This window comes from Schistocerca gregaria, chromosome 3 (genome assembly GCF_023897955.1).
Source record: "Schistocerca gregaria isolate iqSchGreg1 chromosome 3, iqSchGreg1.2, whole genome shotgun sequence".
NCBI lineage: Eukaryota > Metazoa > Arthropoda > Insecta > Orthoptera > Acrididae > Schistocerca > Schistocerca gregaria.
Window position 1 is genome coordinate 880,508,132 of NC_064922.1, and position 26,722 is coordinate 880,534,853.

Sequence of the window (26,722 nt, forward strand, 5' to 3'; positions counted from 1 at the left end):
GTGTTGTCTTATGTAGTTTGATATTCACTTATTGGTGTGTGTGTGTGTGTGTGTGTGTGTGTGTGTGTGTGTGTGGTGGGGCCTGCTCTGGTAGAAGTTTTTAAAATGATGATCCTGGTCTTTTATAACAATCACAAGGAAGACACTTCATAGGACCTTTCAGTCTAATCTGTTATTGCAATTGTGAACAGCATGTAGCTATTAGAAGTTTTTATAGGACCCCCATTGTTCTTGGCATGCTGTCTGCATGAGAGACATGAGAGATTATAGATTTCAAACCTGGCCAGTAATGTCATTTGATATGAAGGACTTGCTCAGTTCGATAGAGGGGGAAAAAGGCAAACATATCCTATTCATAGAACCATCTTGAGATTCACCTGATGTGATTTGTAGTAATTCTGGAGAACTGAATGGCTGAATGCAAATCTAATTATGAATCCAGTGTCTAAATCACTGCGGCCACTAATCTCTAATTTTGAAGTATGTTTGCATACAAATTAAGTGCCTTGAGCAGTTTCATTTTGTAATTTGTGTGTTGTTTTTCTTCCATAGTCACAGTCTTTGTTGGTTCAACAAATGAAGATGTGAAAGTAGTTCTCTTAACAATGAAAGCTGATTCATATATTTAATGCTGGAGAAGGGGGTATATCGGTGCCACCTCAGTTTGTTATCCATTTGAATGCCTACTAAGTTCATGCAAGAATACCATTTATTGTGTGCCTGTTGGTCTTTACTCCTGGTGTCCATAAGTCAAATTTATTTGTCTGGATTTTTACATTATAAAATACTGCAAGGTTAAGATTGAAGCAGTTTCCAACGAATGAGTTGTAGTTTTATTGCAAAATTATCCAGCCTATGCCTGGTGTGGATGTGTTTATACCCTTTACTAGTACACTAGAATCTTGCTAAACTGTCCATTCCCTGCACACCAGATTAGTTGAAGTGCCGGATTGTTGAGAGTGTCTAAAATTTAGTACAGGCACATAGGGGATTGTATTTTATCAAATCGAAAGATACATTCATTTTTACAGAAAACTTAGTCGTTGAGTGGGATGAGAAGTTTCTGTCTTATTCAGGACACCTTTTTTCTGTTTTGTTTCACCCATACATGTTTCCGCACTTTTGTGCTATCATCAGTGGGTTTAATTTTTATTTTTAACTGTCAAATTTTCATTACATATTAACATTTGTGTTGTTTATAACATTATGTCAAAGTTCCATTAATAGCTTAATTGGCAAAAAGTTGATGTATGCATTATTTAACGTACCTTAAGGTATGTACATGGTCACTTGGGACTGTACTTTTACGATTTCTCAAAACATAGGCAGAGTTTTTGCTGCCATTACGTCTTGTTGTGGCTTGTGGTGTTCATTTGTTTTCTAGCGTGTTTGGCTGGGTGAGGCGCATGAGTTTGAATTGTATTTGGTGTCAGTGGTGTATGGTTCGTGTGGGTTTGCGTGTGCGTGTTGAGTACTGGAGCAGAGAGAGAGAGAGAGAGAGAGCGAGAGAGAGGTAGAAAGATATTATTATTATTATTATTATTATTATTATTATTATTATTATTTTAATTATTCCCATTTAAAGAGAGTGTTTGAACTTGAATTCCTCTATGATGATAATTTATGTTTTTTCTGATTCCAAATTTTCTTCATGTGTTTACTGTGTTGTTTCTTTCACTCCGCTGTCCATTTGCATCCTGGTCTTTTCTGTGTTGTAGTGTCAAATTTATGTTTTTTGATGATGTTCCTGAATTCAGTTCTATTTTCTGCATCGTTTACTGTTATGTGTGCTTGCCTGAGGTCCTTTCAACTTCTTTTATCCATTTTGTTTTTCCCCTGCCTGAATGGATGGCTTTAAGAATTCGCTTTGAAATTCTGTTTTCATTCAGCCTGTGGATATGTTCGTAGAACTGCATTCCTCTTTTCCTTATTGTATCCGTAATCTTGTCTGTGTATTTATATAATTCTGCTGTTGGTCTCTTCTTCCAGATTCCTTGCTCTTGTGTCAGGCCAAAAATTTTCCTGAGAATTTTCCTTTCTTGTTTCTCTATTTCTTTGATTTCAGTTTGCCCAACTATTTGTGTTGTTTCAGATGCATACAGTGCCTCCGGAAGTATGACAGTGTTGTAGTGCCTCAATTTTGCATTAATGGATATGGACTTTTTGTTATAATAGTTATTATTATTATTATTATGCTTCCATGAGTAGTTTTTTGTTGCACAGTGATGTGTGTTCATTGAGTACTTTCTTTCCTTGGGCTATTGATTTTTGGATGTGACAGTTATCTTCTATAGTTAATTTTTAGTATAAGCTGCTACTAGTTTTTAGCATGTGTAAGTCAGTTTCAATGTTTGTGGCTATACCAACATCAGTGAGAGACTTCAGAACCACAAAATCTGTGCAAGATGGGTCCCCAAGATGTTGCCTGACTAACAAAACAAAGCAAATGGTCACCACTTCAACATTTCTCCATTGCTACCATGGTGAAACAGAAGGTTTTCTGAGCATAATTGTTACAGGGCATGAGAAATGGGTCCATTATGAAACTGAAGAAACAAAAGAGCAATCCAAACTGTAAACCTATTCTCGCTTCTTGAGTAAACGAAAGATGTGCAAGCAAACCTTTTCCATCAGAAGGTACATGGGTACTGTGTTCTAGGACCAAAAAAGAATTTTGTTGAATAAATTTGTGGAACATGACACGATCTTCACTGCAGCCTTGTACAGTGTGACTCTTCATTGTGTATGAAGGGTAAGTCAGAACAAGCGAAGAGGAATGTTGTCATCAACCATTGTCCTTCTTCATGATAATTCTCAGCCACTCACTGCAGTTCTGACAAAGATGCATCTGTAGTGCCCTGTGGTGAAAATGGTTGGTGTCTTTGGTGTAAGAGGGAAGGTTATGGGTAATAGGCTGAAGTTGGTGGTCAGTGAGAGCAGAGATTCTCTCAGTAGGCACATAATAACCAGTCACAATGGGACTTACTGAGTGGTTGGGTTTATGGACATGTAGAAGGTAGGAGTGTCAGTGTGGTAGGAATGAGGGGGGGGGGGGGAGAGAGAGAGAGAGAGAGAGAGAGAGAGAGAGAGAGAGAGAGAGAGAGAGAATCAGTGGAGAGGTCTTTAACAGCCTCAGCACGATGGAATTTGGGAATGGGGCAGAAGGTAAGACCTTTGGTGAGGACTGATACTTCTTGGGGGGCTGAAGTTTTTGGAGGACAGGTTCACTATTATGTTGCTGGTCTCTTTAGGCCACAGTTCCTTTCCTCATTTCTTCTTCTCTGCCCCTCCCCTGCCCCTGCCCCGAGCCCCAGCCCCAGCATTCACCTGATCCAACTGCTGCCCAAGTCAGATGCATTCATAGTCAGGCCTTAATGTCTGGAGAGAGTAGCCACATGGGTATGCATAATTGTGTGATTGTGTGAGATTTATACTTATGAAGAAGGATTTTGTTCAGAAGCTGAAATATTTCTAGTATTCTTTTCATTGTGCATGTCTGTGACCAAACTCCTCCTCCAGACGTTGAGTAGCAATCTATCCTTTCTGTATTGTCATTATTACATTCTGGTCTTCCCATTATTTGAAAATGTAATTTATTATTTCCTTCTCGTTCCAATCTCATCTTTAATATACAACTTGTTTCCCACTTAAGTGTATTGAATTTATAGAAAAAAGAAAATATTGCCTTTTTTGGCAAAGAAAATGCAGTTATTGTGCATAAAATATGCTACTTCGCAAAAACAGTATGGTGAAATCTTTGTTGTTGTGAAATTACTGTACTGTTTTCTTGAAGTGTATTCCTGCATGTATTTCTTTTGTTAATATTAAGGCACTGCAGGGAGACTGATGTTTTTTCCCCACTTTAAAGAATTTTTACTCCACTCAACAGGCTAGAAAATATGAAAGTTTGTCTTAATGTTTGTGCTCTACTGGATTTGTAATAGTGTATTTCTTATCTTAGGTTTGGTGATGGATATATTCTGCTCGGGTTTAGTGCTGGTTACTTTGTGGCCATATCGACACACATAAAGGAAGTGGGCCAAGAGTTGTTCCAAGTAAAGAATCACCGAGATAATCTGAATGATATAGCCCTTTGTCGGTGCATAGGGAAAGTTGCTTCCTGTGGAGATAATACGTAAGTAGCTGCTGTTCACTGCAATGAAGCATGTGGTCTTTACATAAAACCTATGCCATAAATTTTACCAAGGATATCTAAAAAATAACATTGTTCCTGTCAATGTAGAGGGAAAGAAACTTCCACATGGGAAAAATATATTAAAAACAAAGATTCCAAGACTTACCAAGCGGGAAAGCGCCGGCAGACAGGCACATGAACAAAACACACAAACACACACACAGAATTACTAGCTTTCGCAACCGATGGTTGCTTCTTCAGGAAGGAGAGGGAAAGACGAAAGGATGTGGGTTTTAAGGGAGAGGGTAAGGAGTCATTCCAATCCCGGGAGCGGAAAGACTTCCCTTAGGGGAAAAAAGGACAGGTGTACATTCGCGTGCACACACACACACACACACACACACACACATATCCATCCGCACATACACAGACACAAGCAGACATTTGTAAAGGCAAAGAGTTCGGGCAGAGATGTCAGTCGAGGCGGAAGTACAGAGGCAAAGAAGTTGTTGAAAGGCAGGTGAGGTATGAGCAGTGGCAACTTGAAATTAACGGAGGTTGAGGCCTGGCGGATATTGAGAAGAGAGGATATACTGAAGGGCAAGTTCCCATCTCCGGAGTTCGGATAGGTTGGTGTTGGTGGGAAGTGTCCAGATAACCCGGACGGTGTAACACTTTGCCAAGATCTGCTGGCCGTGCACCAAGGCATGTTTAGCCACAGGGTGATCCTCATTACCAACAAACACTGTCTGCCTGTGTCCATTCATGCGAATGGACATTTTGTTGCTGGTCATTCCCACATAGAAAGCTTCACAGTGTAGGCAGGTCTGTTGGTAAATCACGTGGGTGCTTTCACACGTGGCTCTGCCTTTGATCGTGTACGCCTTCCAGGTTACAGGACTGGAGTAGGTGGTGGTGGGAGGGTGCATAGGACAGGTTTTACACCGGGGGCCGGTTACAAGGGTAGGAACCAGAGGGTAGGGAAGGTGGTTTGGGGATTTCATAGGGATGAACCAAGAGGTTATGAAGGTTAGGTGGACGGCGGAAAGACACTCTTGGTGGAGTGGGGAGGATTTCATGAAGGATGGATCTCATTTCGGGGCAGGATTTTAGGAAGTCGTATCCCTGCTGGAGAGCCACATTCAGATTCTGATCCAGTCCCGGGAAGTATCCTGTCACAAGTGGGGCACTTTTGTGGTTCTTCTGTGAAAGGTTCTGGGTTTGAGGGGATGAGGAAGTGGCTCTGGTTATTTGCTTCTGTACCAGGTCGGGAGGATAGTTGCGGGATGCGAAAGCTGTTTTCAGGTTGTTGGTGTAATGGTTCAGGGATTCAGGACTGGAGCAGATTCATTTGCCACGAAGGCCTAGGCTGTAGGGAAGGGGCCGTTTGATATGGAATGTGTGACAGCTGTCATACTGGAGGTACTGTTGCTTGTTGGTGGGTTTGATGTGGACGGATGTGTGAAGCTGGCCATTGGACAGATGGAGGTCAACGTCATATATATATATATATATATATATATATATGCAAATGCGAGTGAAAACACTATTTACACACACATGACCACAGTCTCTGCCTACTGAGTCTGGCCTAGAAGCCAGGGACTGTGGTTGTGTGTGTAAGCTGTGTGTTTGGGGGGGGGGGGGGGGGGGGAGTTGTTGTAAAAGAGAAAAAATTAAATAAAATTAAATATATTAAACGGTACTCCAATGAAACAAATTCTAGCCAAATTAGACATTATCTCTGACTACACCAGTTGCAAGAGCATGAAAGTTAGTATCAACAGTTTTGTGGCACTACTCCCCACCTCCCCATCCCTCCTTCCATCCTTCCATTTGTTTGCTAACAGGCAATGATGTCTGTTAAACTGACATGTATTTATCAAATAGCCTTTGATACATAAATGAACAGCTTTTGGCAGTCTTATCTGATCTATCAGTACTTACTTACACTATAATTAAAATTCTACCTATGGACATTCTTTTTTTTTCAGCAGCATATCACAAGTTAACTAATTGATTCACTACTTTAATGCCTACATACATTACATACCTTAACAGGTAAAGCTTTGTTCACAAACACGTTTGATCATTTAGCTTTACATTTATGGGGATTTGTGGTCCTTAGACTCAGAGACACCAGGTACAGCAGAAATGTGTCTTTAGAACTGTTTCATCAACATAATTTTGTTAGCAGCTGAAACAGATAAGCCTCTACCTGATTCCTCATTTATCACAAAATGTCATACTGAATATAATTTTCACCCATTGTTGCTGATGCTGTATCATCTGCTTGTAGAAAGCATCTACAAAGCTAAATCTGTATACTAGCCTGAATCGTAAGTACATCAACTTAATAATTCCCAATCATGTATGCTGCATCCTCTATGAGACTGGGCTAAACTGTGTTTTCCAATTAGTATCTTATGTATTGATCGTTTCACAGAACAAGACACAGGATTCATTCACTTTTCAACAATATAAAGTTTTAAATAAAAATAAGTCCAGGTCACAATACTTTTATCGATTCTGGTAACTGGATTTGGTCTTTTAAAATGATCTTTAGACCAGGGGCTTGAGGTGACATTAGAGCCAGTTCACAGAGTTGCTGAGTAATCAGTACTGGTACCTGTCGCAACTGCTGTAGTACCAGTGGGTTTTTCTGAAGATCGTCTTATAGACTGAAACTGGTTATCACACTAAAATAAATAAACTATTGTGACCTGGATGTTTTTTTAATTAAGATCACTGTTATGATCAGTGTAGTTACACAATGATATCAAACATTATTAATATAGTTTCTCATATTGTGAAAATGGAAGGGGCAATCTATATTTAAGTGTACTTTAACTGAGATGTATCCATGATGTATACCACATGTTATATAAATATAAACATTTTACAAATGTGCATTTTTACTAATTATCATGCATTGTAAGAATTAGCGAGCCTTAGTGGATTGCTATGTGTGTGAACAAACCCATTTGCACAAGGTAATTTGTATATGGATTTACTTTTAACAAACCTCTGTATGATGTGCTGTATATTCTCCACCATAAAGACAACATGGCATGAATGATAAACTTGTAATGGCGCATGCTTTATAGCTAAAAATTTTTGAAGCACAGAAGATGACAGTTTCAACTCTCAGGAAACTGGTCATCAATAATTAATATCAATTAATGTGATATTGCCTTTAAAAAGTTTTTTCAAGCAATGGGAAGTATTAATGCTCTATGCTTTAAGCAGTATATAATATAGTTTTTGTTAATTATTTTTGAAAATACGTCGGGTATCAGCTCAGTGTCTTGAAGGTCACGTTGCATAATGCTCCTGTGGATAACAACAGTTGGCTGCTCCCAGAATTAAATCTCTAAAGACAATTACATTTCACATACAACAGGGGACTCTCTTTCATGAGCAATTCTGGATACTTCCATATCTAATAATATACTTATGCCCTTTCAGGAACAGATTCCAGGGAAAAGTACAAAACGCATATGCCATCTATTGGTGCGAGTTTTGTCCTACTTGTCCTCCCAATAAAAAAGTCGTGGAGAGTCTCGACATCCCTTATTCGAACAAGATGATCCTTTCCTTACTGATCACTTTTAGTCAAGGACATAGACAGTTGTAAGATTCTTAAATTTAGAGTCTGCCCGTAAATCTTACTAGAATAGAGCTTAACCAGATTAGCCTATAAAAGTACACTGGGAATCGGAAAAAAATCATACTTTGTGATAAATACAAAATAGAAGCGAAATCTGCCACAAAATGCGAAATTACTTAATAGATGCTGTTTCATAGCGAATGGTATCCAAATCAGCTAGTTGTCAGAGATAGTTTGAAATAGCTTTATTTTCTGCTTACAATACCGAAAATGTAGGCAGTTACTGGCATAGTACAACATCTGGTGAAGCCCAATTTGGGATGATAATGTGCGCAACCTACTTGCAAAATAAATTGTAAAAGCTCAACAATGTATCAATGTGCTCAGTGATCTGGTGCCATGCCACTTGTGGACAGTTGAATGATCTGTTTAAGATACACGTCGCGTAATGCAATGTAGTACTCAGCCATGAGATCTAGCATTTGATAAGACAGACATGTGTATGTTTGTTAGTTAGCTAAAACTCGAAAGATTATATAATGTGGACAATTTTAATATGGTAAGTTAGGTGGCAGATCTTTTGAGCTGCAGTTGCCTTGAATACCGCTAGAGGTCGGGCCTGAATAATGTTGTTAACAATACTCTGCTGACTTCAACAAACAATTGTGTGGTAGCCATCCCCGAATGCGTTTGAATTGTGCATTGCTTGTTTTCTTTTCTTATTTTGAAATAAATGAAATGACTAATCCTGGTCTATCACAAATTTTGATTATGACTCTTACAACACCAGAGGAGATCAGCGATCCCACTGACAATGTGTCAGTTCTGCTGTTGGCTGCTGTCCAGCAAGATGGAGGAGGGGTTTATTTCCCCACCCTACTCCTTCCCCTGTGGCAGTCAAAAGTCTTGTCTATATACAGTCACGACTATCTGCAACAATAGCCTACAGTGCCCCCCTCTGCCCTATAGCAATTGGAAAGCAAAATCTGCAACATTTTTCAGTGGCACCTAAATTCTTCCCCTGATGTTAAAATGGAGTTGCTGTACACTCTGTTCTACTAATAATATAGTAAGTGCCTTGCAGTCCTATCTGTAGCATTGTCAAGCATGGTTTTGTAGGTCTCTAAATGGCAACAGAAGGTTGAAATTAGTAGTCTGCAGATTTTTTGATCTTCACGTTGGGCGGAAAAAGACAAACACAAGGGGCATTTGAAAAGAAAGATGGCACCACTGGCATGTATCGAGGTCATGTTTAGTTAGTAACATCTTTGGAAAGAATGCCAAGTTTCAGCCATACTGGTGTATTTCTTTGTGTTTGGCACTCATGTGAATCAAGGAAGTTGAGTGATTGTCAAAAAACGGACGAAAAACAATTTTGTGTGGTGATTAAACATTACTTTATGAAAGGCAAAATGCCTCAGGAGACTAAAGAGGAGCTTGATAATCATTACGGTGACTCTGCACGTTCAATTAGAACAATTTATAAGTGGTTTCAAAATTTTCGTAGTGGCCATATGGGCACAAGTGATGCTGAGTGTTCTGGACACCCTGTGGAGGTTATGACTCCAGAAATCATTGACAAAATCCATGTTATGGTGATGGATGACAGAAGATTAAGGTGTGTGAGACTGCTGGTGCTGTGGGCATCTCGAATGAACAGGTACATAATATTTTGCATAAACATTTAGACATGAGAAAGTTATCCACAAGATGGGTTCTGCGATTGCTCACTCTTGATCAAAAACGGAATCATGCGAAGTGTTTCAAGGATGGTTTGCAGCTGTTCAGGAAGGATCCGTAGGACTTTAAGCTTTGTTTTGTCACTGTGTATGAAACATGGAGACATTATTATACTCTTGAGACCAAATAACAATCTAAACAATGGGTTACCAAGGGAGAATCTGCACCAAAACAGGCGAAGAGTAGTCCCACGGCTGGAAAGGTTATGGCAACTGTCTTTTGGGATTCGCAAGGGATAATCCTCATTGACTATCTGGAAAAGGGTAAAACTATTACAGGTGCATATTTCTCATTGTTATTGGGCCAGTTGAAAACCAAGCTGCAAGAAAAACACTGGCAATTGGACCGCAAAAAAGTCCTTTCCCATCACGACAGTGCACCAGCAAACACCTCAGCAGTTGTGATTGCAAGATGAATGGAAATAGGGTTCCAACATATTGGTATCTGCACCCTAAGAGTTTTCATCCACCACACCAACGTAGTGGCGTCCTTAGGACATTGGTACAGAGAGCATATGCCATTTCCGACGCAGACAGCTTAACCCAAGAACTTGAGCATTTAATAACTGTTTTTAAGGAAAATGGATACACCAAGAAACAGATTCACTGGGCTATGGAATTTGGACCATCTCCAGAGGCGTACGAAGAGGAACATAGGTCTGTGGCATTTCTTCCTTATGCTGGAGGCTTATCGTTTAAGATTGGATGAATTTTAAAGAATTTTAACATTAAGAGTGTGTTCTGTCCACCTTCTAAGATTAGGGCTCTTCTCGGCTCTGTGAAGGATGATTTGGGACTTAGGAAACCCGGGGTGTACAAAATCCCGTGTCAATGTGGGAAAGCTTACGTTGGCCGTTCTATTTGCACAGTGCATGACAGGTGTGTGGAACATCACCGTCACACGAGGCTACAACAGCCGGAAAAATCGGCCGTAGCAGAACACTGCCTAAATGAGAGACACAAAATGAAATTTGAGGAAACTGTTGTGATAGCCAACATTTCCGGTTTTTGGAATAGTGTGTATAAAGAGGCGATTGAAATTAGGTTGGCTGATATTTTAATCAACAGACACAAAGGGTTTCCTCTTAACAAAATGTGGAATCCTGTATTATCTCGCATCAAAACTGAATGTTCTTCGGTGCGGCCTTGATTGCGATATATCGTTGCCAGCAGTATTTCACTAAGGGCAACGCCACCTCCCTGTTTTGTAAGGCAGAAACCGTGATGGGTGGCGCATGCGCTGTGTACTGAACGGTGGCCTATATAGGACGTTGAATTGCAATCTTGCGTCAGTTCTCAACCGGACTCATCAGCGGAAGCAGCATTTCCTGAAGATGGCGAACAGGTGGATCGCCGAAATATTGAGTCAAGTTGACTTTAGGATCCGGCAGAAAACCCGAAGAGACTTTCAAGACTTATTACGCCGGGAAAGCCTACGTAATCACATCAAGTACCTCTACGGGGAGGAGATGGTGAAATGTGTACAGAAGTTAGATAAACTTTGGAAGAAGAAAGGAAAGCTGTTGAGTACACTCGCCTTCTTGCTGAGATGCCATGGCGAAGGTATTATTCCTAATTTCGCCAGATTTATTCATTCTATTAATAGTAAGAGATCTAATAGGATTAAGGAACGTGCAAGCCAAGCACTTTTAAGAGAACACATTCGTTTTACCCGCAGACAGCTGGATATTGTTTCCAAAGATTTATTTTATTTACATTTGAACTTGTCCTCACCGTTTTCAAGAGATGTTTGGCAGTGGGTTGATGATTCCATGTGAGCGCTCTCAGATTGGACGCATAGGAGCACCGTTACCAGACAATTCCGAAATTTGAACGGCTTCTTTCTCGTTCTACAGCATCAGAAGTGGATAAAAGTCGGCTTACTGTGATTAATCTCTCTAACAAGGCGTTGGATGGGCCCGGAGTGTCAATATTGGAGAAAGGTTTAAATTTTTCGCCCACTCCCAAGATACTTCCTATCACAGAGTTCATATGCTCTGTAGAACAAGCAGTACACAGCCTACCCGAGGATCAAGCAGAGGAAATAAGGCAAGAAGTGTCGCACACATTACGTCGGGCTCGACCACTGCGGGATAACATCTCTTCCGCAGAGAGAGCAGCCATTCGTTCCCTTAAGAATGATGACGAAGTAGTAGTTTATCAGCTGACAAGGGGAATGCCACGGTTGTAATGACGGGGGATGATTATGTGCTAAAAATGGATTCACTTCTCAACAACCCGGCGTACAGAAGACTATCAAATGACCCCACAGAAAGGATCAAACGTAAGACACTTTCACTGTTGAAAAAGAGTTCGTTGTCAGATGATTTACGTAAGAAACTTCATCCTGATGCTGCCGTTCCGCCTAGGTTGTATGGTCTGCCTAAGTTGCATAAGGAAGGGGTTCCTCTACGCCCTATTGTTAGTAATTTGGGTGCACCCACTTATAACCTGGCAAAGTACTTATCATCTGCCCTCAGTCCATTTGTTGGCAAGTATGAGCACCATATATCCACTTCGGTGGATTTTATTTGACGATTGGGATCTTTGAAGTTGAGTCCTTCAGATCTGTTAGTGAGTTTCAATGTGGTATCCTTATTTACACGAGTTCCTCTGGGAGAGTCCCTTAGCTTGATCAGTGAAAAACTGGATGATGAGCTGGTGAAGCTTTGTTGTCATGTGCTGACCTCCACGTATTTTTTATTTAACAGTAACATTTTTGAACAGAATGACGGAGTGGCTATGGGTAGTCCTTTGTCACCCATAGTCACCAATTTATTTATGGAGGACTTCGAGGCCATGGCACTGTGGACTTCAGCTTTGCAGCCAATGTGCTTCTGGAGATACGTGGACGATACCTTCTTCGTCCACCTTCTAAGATTAGGGATCTTCTTGGCTCTGTGAAGGATGATTTGGGACTTAGGAAACCCGGGGTGTACAAAATCCCGTGTCAATGTGGAAAAGCTTACGTTGGCCGTTCTATTCACACAGTGCATGACAGGTGTGTGGAACATCGCCGTCACATGAGGCTACAACAGCCGGAAAAATCTGGCGTAGCAGAACACTGCCTAAATGAGGGACACAAAATGAAATTTGAGGAAACTGTTGTGATTGCCAACATTTCCGATTTTTGGAATAGTGTCTACAAAGAGGCAATTGAAATTAGGTTGACTGATAATTTAATCAACAGACACAATGGGTTTCCTCTTAACAAAATGTGGAATCCTGTATTATCTCGCATCAAAACTGAACGTTCTTTGGTGCGGCCTTGATTGGGATATATCGTTGCCAGTAGAGTTTCACTAAGGGCAGTGCCACCTCCCTGTTTTGTAAGGCAGAAACCGTGATGGGCGGCGCATGCGGTGTGTGCTGAGTGGTGGCCTATATAGGACGTTGAATTGCAATCTTGCGTCAGTTCTCAACAGGACTCATCAGCGGAAGCAGCATTTCCTGAAGATGGCGAACAGTTGGATCGCCGAAATATCGAGTCAAGTTGATTTTAGGATCCGGCAGCAAACCTGAAGAGACTTATGCAGTAGGTTTTTACATACAAAAGCTTAACTTAATGAACATTCAAGTTAACCCTTCATCCTTGATGATGCGATTTGATGCCACTAAGATATTCCTCTTTTATTTTTTATTGCTAATTGTTTTTCTAGATTGACTGGAGAAAGTTATCTTACCAAAGGAATAAGATTTGTTAATTAGCTTCTTTGGGAAAAACATAACACCTATTTTATCAACACATATTAACAAAAGATAAACTTGAATATTTAATGTAGTAGCAAAGAAAGAAGAGATCCTTATTTGTAAAGGTCTGTCTTGACCACAAAAATGGTTGATAACACAATTACCAGTTTAAGACATTGCCATCTTCAGATCTGTTACAAATTGAAAAAAAAAGGGGTAAAGGGAGGAGGGGGGGGGGGGGGATAAAAACCATAGAGGGAGACAAAGAGATGAATATAGTAAGCAGATTCCGAAGGATATACATATACAAGTTATTCAGAGATGAAGAGGCTTATTCAGAATAGAATAGCATGGAGAGCTATGATGAACCAGTCTTTGGACTGAAGACCATGACAGCAACAACATGCTGCTGTCAGTATGTCTTTGGCCGCATTCTTGTTTTTCTTCATAATTGGGACTTGACATATTGTTAATAATCAGCCTAACCAGTTCCCACTTCTTGCGCAGTTTAATTTGCGGACAAAGCACTGGAATGGACCGATTCATCATTTTTAATATGCATTTATCTTTCTCATCTGAGAACAAAAAGCTGCTGTTTTCAATATTTTCCTTATTTCTGACTGAAATTTGGGCATACGGTTCCTCATGGTTCAATTATGTTATTTTCCGCAATAAATTTTTCAGTTTTTTCTGTGTAGTCATACTTGTAAATTACAACAGCCAAATTCCCTCTGTTGACCTTCATAACATAGCTCTTTCCGTTTCCAATTTGCAATTTAGACTTTTACTGCTTCCCCTCCCATGAACCATGGACCTTGCCGTTGGTGGGGAGGCTTGCGTGTCTCAGCGATACAGAAGGCCGTACCGTATGTCCAACCACAACGGAGGGGTATCTGTCGAGAGGCCAGACAAACGTGTGATTCCTGAAGAGGGGCAGCAGCCTTTTCATAGTTGCAAGGGCAACAGTCTGGATGACTGACTGACCTGGCCTTGTAACAATAACCAAAACGGCCTTGCTTTGCTGGTACCGAGAACGGCTGAAAGCAACAGGAAACTACAGCCGAATTTTTCCCGAGGGCATGCAGCTTCACTGTATGAATAAATGATGATGTCCTCTTGGGTAACATATTCCGGAGGTAAAATAGTCCTCCCTTCGGATCTCCGGGCGAGGACTACTCAGGAGGACGTCGTTAATAGTCATGGGTGCCTGGAATTCGGTAGTAGGAAAAGGCAGAGAAGGAAATGTAGAAGGTGAATATGGATTGGGGCTAAGAAATGAAAGAGGAAGCCGCCTGGTAGAATTTTGTACAGAGCATAACTTAATCATAACTAACACTTGGTTCAAGAATCATAAAAGAAGGCTGTATACATGGAAGAAGCCTGGAGATACTGACAGGTTTCAGATAGATTACATAATGGTAAGACAGAGATTTAGGAACCAAGTTTTAAATTGTAAGACTTTCCAGGGGCAGATGTGGACTCTGACCACAATCTAATGGTTATGACCTGTAGATTAAAACTGAAGAAACTGCAAAAAGGTGGGAATTTAAGGAGATGGGACCTGCATAAACTGAAAGAACAAGAGGTTGTACAGAGTTTCAGGGAGAGCATAAGGGAACAATTGACAGGAATGGGGGAAATAAATACAGTAGAAGAAGAATGGGTAGCTTTGAGGGATGAAGTAGTGAAGGCAGCAGAGGATCAAGTAAGTAAAATGACGAGGGCTAGTAGAAATGCTTGGGTAACAGAAGAAATATTGAATTTAATTGATGAAAGGAGAAAATATAAAAATGCAGTAAATGAAGCAGGCAAAAGGGAATACAAATGTTCCAAAAATGATATCGACAGGAAGTGCGAAATGGCTAAGCAGGGATGGCTAGAGAACAAATGTAAGGATGTAGAGGCTTACGTCACTAGGGGTAAAATAGATACTGCCTACAGGAAAATTAAAGAGACCTTTGGAGAAAAGAGAACTACTTGTATGAATATCAAGAGCTCAGATGGAAACCCAGTTCTAAGCAAAGAAGGGAAAGCAGAAAGGTGGAAGGAGTACGTAGAGGGTCTGTACAAGGGCGATGTACTTGAGGACAATATTATGGAAATGGAAGAGGATGTAGATGAAGATGGAATGGGAGATACGATACTGTGTGAAGAGTTTGACAGAGCACTGAAAGACCTGAGTCGAAACAAGGCCCCCGGAATAGAGAACATACCATTGCAACTATTGACGGCTTTGGGAGAGCCAGTCCTGACAAAACTCTACCATCTGGTGAGCAAGATGTATGAAACAGGCGAAATACCCTCAGACTTCAAGAAGAACCCAAAGAAAGCAGGTGTTGACAGATGTGAAAATTACCGAATCATCATCATCATCATCATCATCATCATCATCATCATTTAAGACTGATTATGCCTTTCAGCGTTCAGTCTGGAGCATAGCCCCCTTATAAAATTCCCCCATGATCCCTTATTCAGTGCTAACATTGGTGCCTCTTCTGATGTTAAACCTTTTACTTCAAAATCATTCTTAACCGAATCCAGGTACCAACTCCTTGGTCCGCCTCGACTCCTCCTACCCTCTACTGCTGAACCCATGAGTCTCTTGGGTAACCTTGCTTCTCCCATGCATGTAACATGACCCCACCATCTAAGCCTGTTTGCCCTGACTGCTACATCTATAGAGTTCATTCCCAGTTTTTCTTTGAGTTCCTCATTGTGGACACCCTCCTGCCATTGTTCCCATCTACTAGTACGTGCAATCATCCTAGCTTCTTTCATATCCGTCACCTCAACCTTGTTGATAAGGTAACCTGAATCCACCCAGCTTTCGCTGCCATACAACAAAATTGGTCAAAAGGTTGAATGATGCACAGATAACTTATTAGTCTTAGTACTGACTTCCTTCTTGCAGAAGAGAGTTGATCGTAGCTGAGCACTCACTGCATTAGCCTTGCTACATCTCGCATCCAGTTCTTTCACTGTGTTGCCATCCTGTGAGAATATGCATCCTAAGTACTTGAAACCGTCCACCTGTTCTAACTTTGTTCCTCCTATTTGGCACTCAATCAGTTTATATTTCTTTCCCACTGACATTACTTTCGTTTTGGAGATGCTAATCTTCATACCATAGTCCTTACATTTCTGATCTAGCTCTGAAATATTACTTTGCAAACTTTCAATCGAATCTGCCATCACAACTAAGTCATCCTCATATGCAAGACTGCTTATTTTGTGTTCACATATCTTGATCTCACCCAGCCAGTCTATTGTTTTCAACATATGATCCATAAATAGTATGAACAACAGTGGAGACAGGTTGCAGCCTTGTCTTACCCCTGAAACTACCCTGAACCATGAACACAATTTACCGTCAACTCTAACTGCTGCCTGACTATCCACGTAAAGAGCTTTAATTGCTTGCAAAAGTTTGCCTCCTATTCCATAATCTCGTAGAACAGACAATAACTTCCTCCTAGGAACCCGCTAATATGCCTTTTCTAGATCTATAAAGCATAGATACAATTCCCTGTTCCACTCATAACACTTCAACATTACTTGCCGTAAGCTAAAGATCTGGTCCTGACAACCTCTAAGGGGCCTAAACCCACACTGATTTTCATCCAATTGGTCCTCAACTAATACTCGCACTTTCCTTTCAACAATACCTGAGAAGATTTTACCCACAACACTGACTAAAGAGATACCTCTGTAGTTGTTACAATCTCTTCTGTTTCCATGTTTAAAGATTGGTGTGATTACCGCTTTTGTCCAGTCTGATGGAACCTGTCCCGACTCCCAGGCTATTTCAATTATCTTGTGTAGCCATTTAAGACCTGATATTCCACTGTATTTGCTGAGTTCCGACTTAATTTCATCCACCTCAGCTGCTTTATTGCAATGCAATCTATTGACCATTTTCTCCACTTCCTCAAACGTAATCCTATTTCCATCATCATTCCTATCCCATTCTATCTTGAGATCTGAAACATTGCTGACCGTATTTTCACCTACATTGAGCAACTCTTCAAAATATTCCCTCCATCTGCCCAAGGCATCCATAGGATTCACCAACAGTTTTCCTGATCTGTCCAAAATACTTGTCATTTCCTTCTTACCTCCCTTTCGAAGACTGCTAATTTACACTCCAGAATGGTTTCCCAGCAGATTGATCCATAGTCTCCAACCTGTTTCCAAAGTCTTCCCAAGATTTCTTCTTGGATGCTGCAATTATCTGTTTGGCTTTGTTTCTTTCTTCAACATAACTTTCTCAGTCTACCTGAGTTCTAGTATGTAGCCATTTTTGATACGCTTTCTTTTTCCTTTTACAGTCTGCCTTGACTGTGTCATTCCACCAAGCTGTTTGCTTCATCCTACTTTTACACACTACTGTTCCAAGACATTCTTTAGCCACTTCTAGTACTATGTCCCTGTACCTTGTCCATTCCTTTTCCAATGACTGTAATTGACTACATTCAACTAACTGGTACCTTTCTGAGATTGCTGCTATGTACTTGTGCCTGATTTCCTTATCCTGAAGTTTCTCCACTCTTATCCTCCTACATATGGACCTGACCTCCTGCACTTTGGACCTTACAATCCCAATTTCACTGCAGATTACATAATGATCAGTGTCATCAAAGAATCCCCTGAATACACGTGTGTCACTCACAGCCTTCCTGAATTCCTGATCTGTTATTATATAGTCAATGACAGATCTGGTTCCCTTGCCTTCCCAAGAATACCGGTGAATGTTCTTATGTTTAAAAAAGGAGTTTGTGATTACTAAGCCCATACTGGCACAGAAATCCAAGAGTTGTTTCCCGTTCCTGTTGGCCTCCATATCCTCTCCAAATTTACCCATAACCTTTTCGTTTGAAAGGGCACGGCCGATTTCCTTCCCAATCCTACCCTAACCTGAGCTTGTGCTCCGTCTTTAATGACCTCGTTGTCGACGAGACGTTAAACACTAACCACCACCACCACCTCCATAACCTTTTCATACTATTCTGCTCGATTTCCAATCCTGGCATTAAAATCACCCATGAGCAGAACACTGTCCTTGTCCTTTACTCTAACAACTACATCATTGAGTGCCTCATAAAAACTATCCATCTTATCTTGATCTGTCCCTTCACAATGCGAATATACTGACACAATCCTAATTTTCTTGCTAGACACAGTCAAATCTATCCACATCAGTCGTTCATTTACGTACCTTACTGCAACTACGCTGGGTTCCATTTCTTTCCTGATGTAAAGCCCTACACCCCATTGTGCTATTCCTGCTTTGACTCCTGACAGGTAGACCTTGTATTCTCCCACTTCCTCTTCTTTCTCACCCCTTACCTGAATGTAACTAACAGCTAAAACGTCCAGCCCCATCTTACTTGCAGCCTCTGCCAACTCTACCTTCTTCCCAGAGTAGCCCCCATTGATGTTAATGGCTCCCCATCTCATTACCATTTGTTTGCCAAGTCGTATCTTAGGAGTCCCTGTTTTGTCAGTTAGAGGTGGGACTTCGTCAGCTCCTAAGGTCCGAGGCATTTTGCTATGATTGTTGCCAGCATCATATTTAAAGTACCAGGGAAGCAGGTTGCTAGCCTTACTTGCCCCGAGTCCCATTGAGTTTTACCCCTAACGGTTGAGGGACTAACCGGTGGATTTGGTAGTCTTTGCCGTATGAGCACAAAGGTGACCTCGACTCAGAATATGTCCGAGATGCCCAGCCTTATTCCAAAGTAGCTGGTATCTCGACTGTCGGGACCACTTACTTGGCCACTCATACGTTGCCTGTGGTTCATGAACTAGGACATGACTACAGGAACCCACACCATGAACCAGAACTATCAGTTTAATAAGTCACAGCTGCAAAATACTAACACGAATTCTTTACAGACAATGGAAAAACTGATAGAAGCTGACCTCGGGGAAGATCAGTTTGGATTCCGTAGAAATGTTGGAACACGTGAGGCAATACTGACCTTACGACTTATCTTAGAAGCTAGATTAAGGAAGAGCGAACCTACGTTTCTAGCATTTGTAGACTTAGAGAAAGCTTTTGACAATGTTGACTGGAACACTCTCTTTCAAATTCTGAAGATGGCAGTGGTAAAATACCTGGAGAGAAAGGCTATTTACAATTTGTACAGAAACCAGATGGCAGTTATAAGAGTCGAGGGGCATGAAAGGGAAGTAGTGATTGGGAATGGAGTGAGACAAGCTTGTAGCCTCTCCCCGATGTTATTCAATCTGTGTATTGAGCAAGCAGTGAAGGAAACGAAAGAAAAATCCGGAGTAGGTGTTAAAATCCGTGGAGAAGAAATAAAAACTTTGAGGTTCGCCGATTACATCGTAATTCTGTCAGAGACAGCAAAGGACTGGGTAGAGCAGTTGAACGGAATGGATAGTGTCTTGAAAGGAGGATATAAGATGAACATCAACAAAAGCAAAACGAGGATAATGGAATGTAGTCGATTTAAGTCAGGTGATGCTGATGGAATTAGATTAGGAAATGAGACACTTAAAGTAGTAAAGGAGTTTTGCTATTTGGGGAGCAAAATAACTGATGATGGTCGAAATAGAGAGGATATAAAATGGAGACTGGTAATGGCAAGGAAAGCGTTTCTGAAGAAAAGAAATTTGTTAACATTGAGTATAGATTTAAGTGTCAGGAAGTCATTTCTGAAAGTATTTGTATGGAGTGTAGCCATGTATGGAAGTGAAACATGGACGATAAATAGTTTGGACAAGAAGAGAATAGAAGCTTTCGAAATGTGGAGCTACAGAAGAATGCTGAAAATTAGATGGGTAGTTCACATAACTAATGAGGAAGTATTGAATAGGATTGGGGTGAAGAGAAGTTTGTGGCACAACTTGACCAGAAGAAGGGATCGGTTGGTAGGACATGTTCTGAGGCATGAAGGGATCACAAATTTAGTATTGGAGGGCAGCGTGGATGGTAAAAATCGTAGAGGGAGACCAATAGATGAATACACAAAGCAGATTCAGAAGGATGTAGGTTTCAGTAGGTACTGGGAGATGAAGAAGCTTGCACAGGATAGAGTAGCATGGAGAGCTGCATCAAACCAGTCTCAGGACTGAAGACCATAACAAAAACTGCTTTTGTATGTTTTGCATTATTACATTCATGATGACCTACTTTGCATACACATTTGTTTGTTTTTATGACTATTCTTTGAGTTTATGGCACAAGCAACTTTTTCTTTTGCAATAGTATTTTTGATTATATTTCGGCCGAATTTCGCGTTATTACTTAAATGTAGATCCTTATTTAAAAGATCAATTTCATTGTCTGTCATTTTTGTGTTCTGTCTTTTTTATGTTCGTGAGATTAGCTATCCTTTCCACAGATGTATGTTTGAGTGCCTGCTTATTACTATTCCACTATATTTCATATGTAAATTAAAGGTTTTCTTGCTATGTCTCATTGTGGTCTTTTTCTGTTCATTGCCTTCCATGTTATTAATACCTTTAAAAATACATGGAAATTGTACTGGTGGCAGTAACTAACTGAAGTTTGAATGCTTCCGAATTACTGTCTTCCTTATTCATGTATGCTTCCCTGATCTCAGTCTTGATTGATACAAATTCAGTTTTATGTTTCACACATACCGCTTCTGCAGAACGATTTTTAATCCTGGCGCTAACATACTTGGGAATAATCTCCTCATCTAAACAGAATTTGTTAAACTAATTTTCATTATATCTTTCATAGTGCAAATTTTTATTTTAAGGAACAGTTCTATCTCATACTTGGCCTGACTAGGCACAAATTTATTAATTGAAGACGTGGAGTCCATAAATGAGTCTGTGCTCGCTTTATGGCACTTTAATTGTTGAGTTCCATTTTCATCGCAAAAATTGAACACTTCACTATTATCTGTTTTGGCCATTGGCAACTTCAGATCTATTACAAACAGGAAGACAGTGGAGTAACTAACTAGTTGCAAGTTCAATTAGCTGAAGCAAAATCAACAACACACCTAGTGATCATGACATTTGTACAGGAATATGGTGTCTGTTGTTTTTGCATAAGTCACGATTCTGTTCAGAAAGTTTTTGTTGTCAGATGAGAAAGAGAAACATAGATTAAAGATGATAAATCTGTCAATTCCAGTGCTTCATTCACAAATTAAATTACATAAGAAGGGGGAATTACCTAAGTCAGTTATTAATTATGTGTCATGTTCCAATTATAAAGTTAACTGTGAATGCAGCCAGTGTCTGAGAGCAGCATATTCTTATAAAAAGACTTACTATATCAAAAATAATTATGACATTGTGAGGGACGTTAAAGGTGTACCAATCCTATCTGGAGTTACATTGGCTTCTTTTGACATTATTCACCTATACAGGGTGTTACAAAAAGGTTATGCCAAACTTTCAGGAAACATTCCTCACACACAAATAAAGAAAAGATGTTATGTGGAAATGTATCCGTAAACGCTTAATTTCAATGTTAGAGCCCATTTTAGTTTCGTCAGTAGGTACTGTACTTCCTCGATTCACAGCCAGTTGGCCCAATTGAAGGAAGGTAATGTTGACTTCGGTGCTTGTGTTGACATGCGACGCATTGCTCTACAATACTATCATCAAGCACATCAGTATGTAGCATCAACAGGTTAGTGTTCATCACGAACGTGGTTTTGCAGTCAGTGCAATGTTTACAAATGTGGAGTTGGCAGATGCCCATTTGATGTATGGATTAGCATAGGGCAATAGCCGTGGCGCGGTACGTTTGTATGAAGACAGATTTCTAGAACGGAGGTGTCCCGACAGGAAGACGTTCGAAGCAATTGATCGGCATCTTAGGGAGCATGGAACATTCCAGCCTATGACTCGCAACTGGGGAAGACCTACAACCACGAGGACATCTGCATTGGACGAGGCACTTGCCTGCGAAAAGCAAACGTCCCGATTTCGAGTCTCAGTCGGGCACACAGTTTTAATCTGCCAGGAAGTTTCATATCAGCGCACACTCTGCTGCAGAGTGAAAATCTCATTCTATTTTTTTCTGAGTTAGCTGGCTTTTGTCAGAAAGGGTATAAGCTGCTAGTGAAAAACTTCACAAGAAAGAGTACCACTATATCTGTCAACCAAAAAGGAGACAAAATGAAAAGGAATGTAGAATGACTGTAGAATGTTAACTAAATCTAGGAATGAGGAAACAAGAAAAGTAACGGTTAGAATAAACAGTCTCCAATCATAACAGACAAAAATAGAACAACTGAAGTCGATGTACGGAGGGGCAGAAATGTTTAGAAAAACATTGGGTGTCAATAAGCACGTCATGTTTGTTTCTGCATTGAATTTTTCAAAGTTTCAAGGTCAGCAACCACCACGGCTGTAACCAAGTAATGCTGGCACCAGTGCTGCAGTTGCCAGGTCCCGCCACTCGCTTCTGTCGCTGGGAGAGTGAATACAGTTTTTCATTGTGCAATAGCAGACGGATTTAGCCAACACTGCCATTAGAGTAGCAGATGTTGGCGATGTTGATGACGAGTAGCTGCAATTCTGAACAAGGTCCGTAGAAATGTAAATGGCACCAAGTGCCACAAAGAGCTGCCAGCTGCTTATATAATGAGTATACCTATTTCCATATTTTTGTAAGTTGTACTAGTTCTAGTTTGAAGTTATGGGAAGGTTTTTTATAACTTTATATGGTCTTTTACTGAAAGTACTTAAGGGAATGGAGTTGTTAGTGGGCAGAAACTTCTAGTAACACAAAATTAGTGCAAAATATGATAATATAGCTTTGTGTTTCTTCAGTATTTACCAGAATAAACCATTATCTGCAAATTATTCCAAGATGTTTCCATTGTGATGAGAGAGTAGAAGAAGAAATACAGAATCACAGAGCACTTTTACTCAATAATTGGAATAGTTGTGAAGGTAGAATTATAGGAGTGTAACAAGAAAACTAAAAACATATTTTATAGATGATTTTAAGTGACATTTAAAGTAAATAATGTGGGAGATGTGTAAATGCATTCAACTTTATAAAATCAGAATAAACTATTGATAAATTTTCTAAGTGTTGTATTTCTTGATGCAAGGTTAAACAAACCAGCTCATGGATATGGATACAAAATTGCTGCCACAAAAAGGTTTATGTGTAAGTATGTCAGCAAGACTGGAGAATATGTAAGGCATGACACCCATGATTACAGACAAGAAAATAGTGGCCTCTGATAGTCCAGAGCAACAGAAAAATATTTGAGAGAAAATAGCAGCCTGCAGTCTTCCAAAGCAACAGAAAAATAGTGTGGTGGACAATGAGCAGAAAAAGATCGCAATGAGACATAAGAAATGTAATGGAATAGTAGACAGAAAAGAAGGAAGTCAAAAATCAATTTGTGGACAGGGTAGTCAATCTCACGACAGATAATGAAATGGATGTATTGAATAAGGGTCTCAATTTAGTATTACACTAAAATTAAGCCTGGGCATAATAAAAAATACGATTACAGAAATAAAAAAAAAATGCTTGTGACATAGTCAAAGTGAAAAATTGAAACAAGTGGACGTAGCAGCAAAAACTAACAAGTGTTTATCCAAAGTAGGTCGCCATGAACATAACCACACAAACAAATAGAAGCACGTAAAAGCCTAAATCATAAATTGGAAGTGGAAAGGGCTAGGGTCACAAAGGCTGACAAAGAGAATTCGGCTGTTGTAATTTATGTTTATGACTACATACAAAAAACTGAAAAATTTCACTTCATTCACAAATTAAATTGCAAGTGAAGGGGGAACCAGTTAGGCAGATTATTAACAATATGTCATGTCCCTATTATAAAGTTATAATGCAACCAAAGACAGACTGAGAGCAGCATGTTGTTGTTGTGGTGGTGGTTCTGAGTCCAAAGACTGGTTTGTTGCAGCTCTCCATGCTGCTGTATGTTGCAGGAGCATTGTAATCTCTGAATAACTACTGCAATCTATGTCCTGAAACTGCTTACTATATTCATCTCTTCATTTCCCTCTATGGTTTTTACCCCCCACACTTATTTCCACTACAAAAGTGGTGATCCCTTGATGTTTCAGACTGCATCTTATCGACTGATCCCTTCTTTTAGTCAAGTTGTTGTTGTTGTGGTCTTCAGTCCAGAGACTAATTTGATGCAGCTCTCCAAGCTACTCTATCCTGTGCAAGCTTCTTCATCTCCCAGTACCTACTGCAACCTACATACTTCTGAATCTGCTTACTGTATTCATGTCTTAGTCTCCCTCTATGATTTTTACCCTCCACACTGCCCTCCAATACTAAACTGGAGATCCCTTCATGGCTCAGAACATGTCCTACCAACTGATCCCTTCTTCTAGTCAAGCTGTGCCACAAACTTCTCTTCTCCCCAATCCTATTCAATACTCCCTCATTAATTATGTTATCTACCTATCTAATCTTCAGCATTCTTCTGTAGCACCACATTTCGAAAGCTTCCATTCTCTTCGTGTCCAAACTAGTTATTGTCCATGTTTCACTTCCATACATGGCTACACTCCATACAAATACTTTCATAAACGACTTCCTGACACTTAAATCTATACTCGATGTTAACAAATTACTCTTCTTCAGAAACGCTTTCTTTGCCATTGCCAGTCTACATTTGATATCCTCTCTACTACTACCATCATCAGTTATTTTGCTCCCCAAATAGCAAAACTCGTTTACTACTTTAAGTGTCTCATTTCCTAATCTAATTCCCTCAGCATCACCCGACTTAATTTGACTACATTCCATTATCCTCGTTTTGCTTTTGTTGATGTTCATCTTATATCCTCTTTTCAAGACACTATCCATTCCGTTCAACTGCTCTTCCAAGTCCTTTGCTGTCTCTGACAGAATTATAATGTTATCGATGAACCTCAAAGTTTTTAGTCAAGTAGTGGCAACAAATTTCTTGTATCCCCAGCTCTAGTCAGTACCTCCTCATTAGTTATGTGATCTATCCATCTAATCTTCAGCATTCTTACGTAGCACCACATTCCAAAAAAGTCTATTCTTGCCTAAACTGCTTATTATCCATTTATCAGTTCCATACATGGCTACACTGCAGACAAATTATCTTCAGAAAAGACTTCCTAACACTTAAGTCTATATTCAATGTAAACAAATTTCTCCTTTTCAGAAAAGATTTTCTTGCCATTGCCAGTCTACATATTATGTCCTTTCTACTTCTGCCATCATCAGTTATTTTGCAACAGCAACATATACTTATAAAAAGACATACAGTGTCGAAAATAGTTATGAATTTGCAAGGGATACTAAAGATGTACCAGTCCTAGCTGGAGCTACATTGGCTTGTTTTGACATTGTTAACTTAAATACCAATGTCCCAGTAAGTAATACATTGGAGGTTATAAGAAAGAACTTGGTAGAATTCAAGAAGATTAGTCAAGTGAAAAGAGTAGAACTCTTGAAAATTTTAGAGCTTTTATTGTCATTTAATTATTTTAAATTTAATGGTGTCATTTTTATCAGAAGGATTACAGTGGATACTGGTTTGTGAGGTACTTTAGTTGAGATCTTCATGAACAAAATACTTATGTTTGTGAAAAAATTATGTATTACAGATGCTGTGTAGACAATATCGTACTACTGTGTAAAGTTGATGGTCACTAGTCCTGTTGGTGATTTTGCTTCAGCTAATTGAACTTAATTAGTTACTCCACTGTTTTTCTGTTTGTAACAGATCTGAAGATGGCAGTGGCTGAAAGTGGTAATTGTGATATGTACAGTTTTTGTGATCAGTACGAACCATTACAAATAAAGACCTTTCCCATTGCTGCTACATAAAATAGTCAGGCTTTTCTTCTGTTAATGTGTAATATATCATGATAAAACTGGTGTTACATTTCTCCCAATGAAGCTAATTAAGGGCATGATGACTTTCTCCAATCAATCTAGAAAAACCATTAACAATAGAAATGGAAAGAGCAATGTCTAATTGGCGTCAGGCTGCATTAGTTGCTCAACTCACACCGAAAAAAAATTCGGCAAGAATTGCATCCTTTTGAAAGAGAAAATTAAATATTTAAATAATAGTCCATTAAAACAGATCATAGTCAAATTAGACATTACCTGTGATTATCCCAGTTACTGTCAACAATTTGTGACACTACACTATTACACACTAGGATTAAGTTTAATCAGAGCACACAGACAGTTTTGTCTCTACTGGTGACATGGGCACTCCATGCTGATGCTTCCAGTTTGTTCATAATAATTGGCACTGAAGAGAGAGAGAATGTAGATGTGTGGACAAATTTGAAGAGATTGGTTATTGTGATGTTGAATTTATTCTTGATCAGCTCGAGGGAAACAGCAAGCAGCACACTAGTGAGAAAGGAGACCATAAAGTCTCTGTTATGAAAGCAGCCATTGAGTGGAATAGACAGAGTTCCTAATGTAGTGCTGGCATTCACTGACATCAGTGCTTAATATTGCAATTAGATTTTTGGCCATCTGGTACATAGATTCACCTATGTTGCTTACAGTAAGCCATAGTTATCTTCTTTATCCAG

At 39.8% G+C, this 26,722-nt stretch overlaps 1 protein-coding gene across 1 annotated transcript in view; it reads left to right on the forward strand.

Annotated features, from left to right (window-relative positions):
- The window catches only part of LOC126355026 (WD repeat-containing protein 19), a 293,157-nt gene that overhangs the window by 77,740 nt on the left and 188,695 nt on the right, over positions 1–26,722 (forward strand). The window contains exon 6 of the mRNA XM_050005172.1: positions 3,962–4,135. Within this exon, the coding sequence (XP_049861129.1) occupies positions 3,962–4,135 (174 nt within the window). The remainder of the gene's footprint in view (positions 1–3,961; positions 4,136–26,722) is intronic.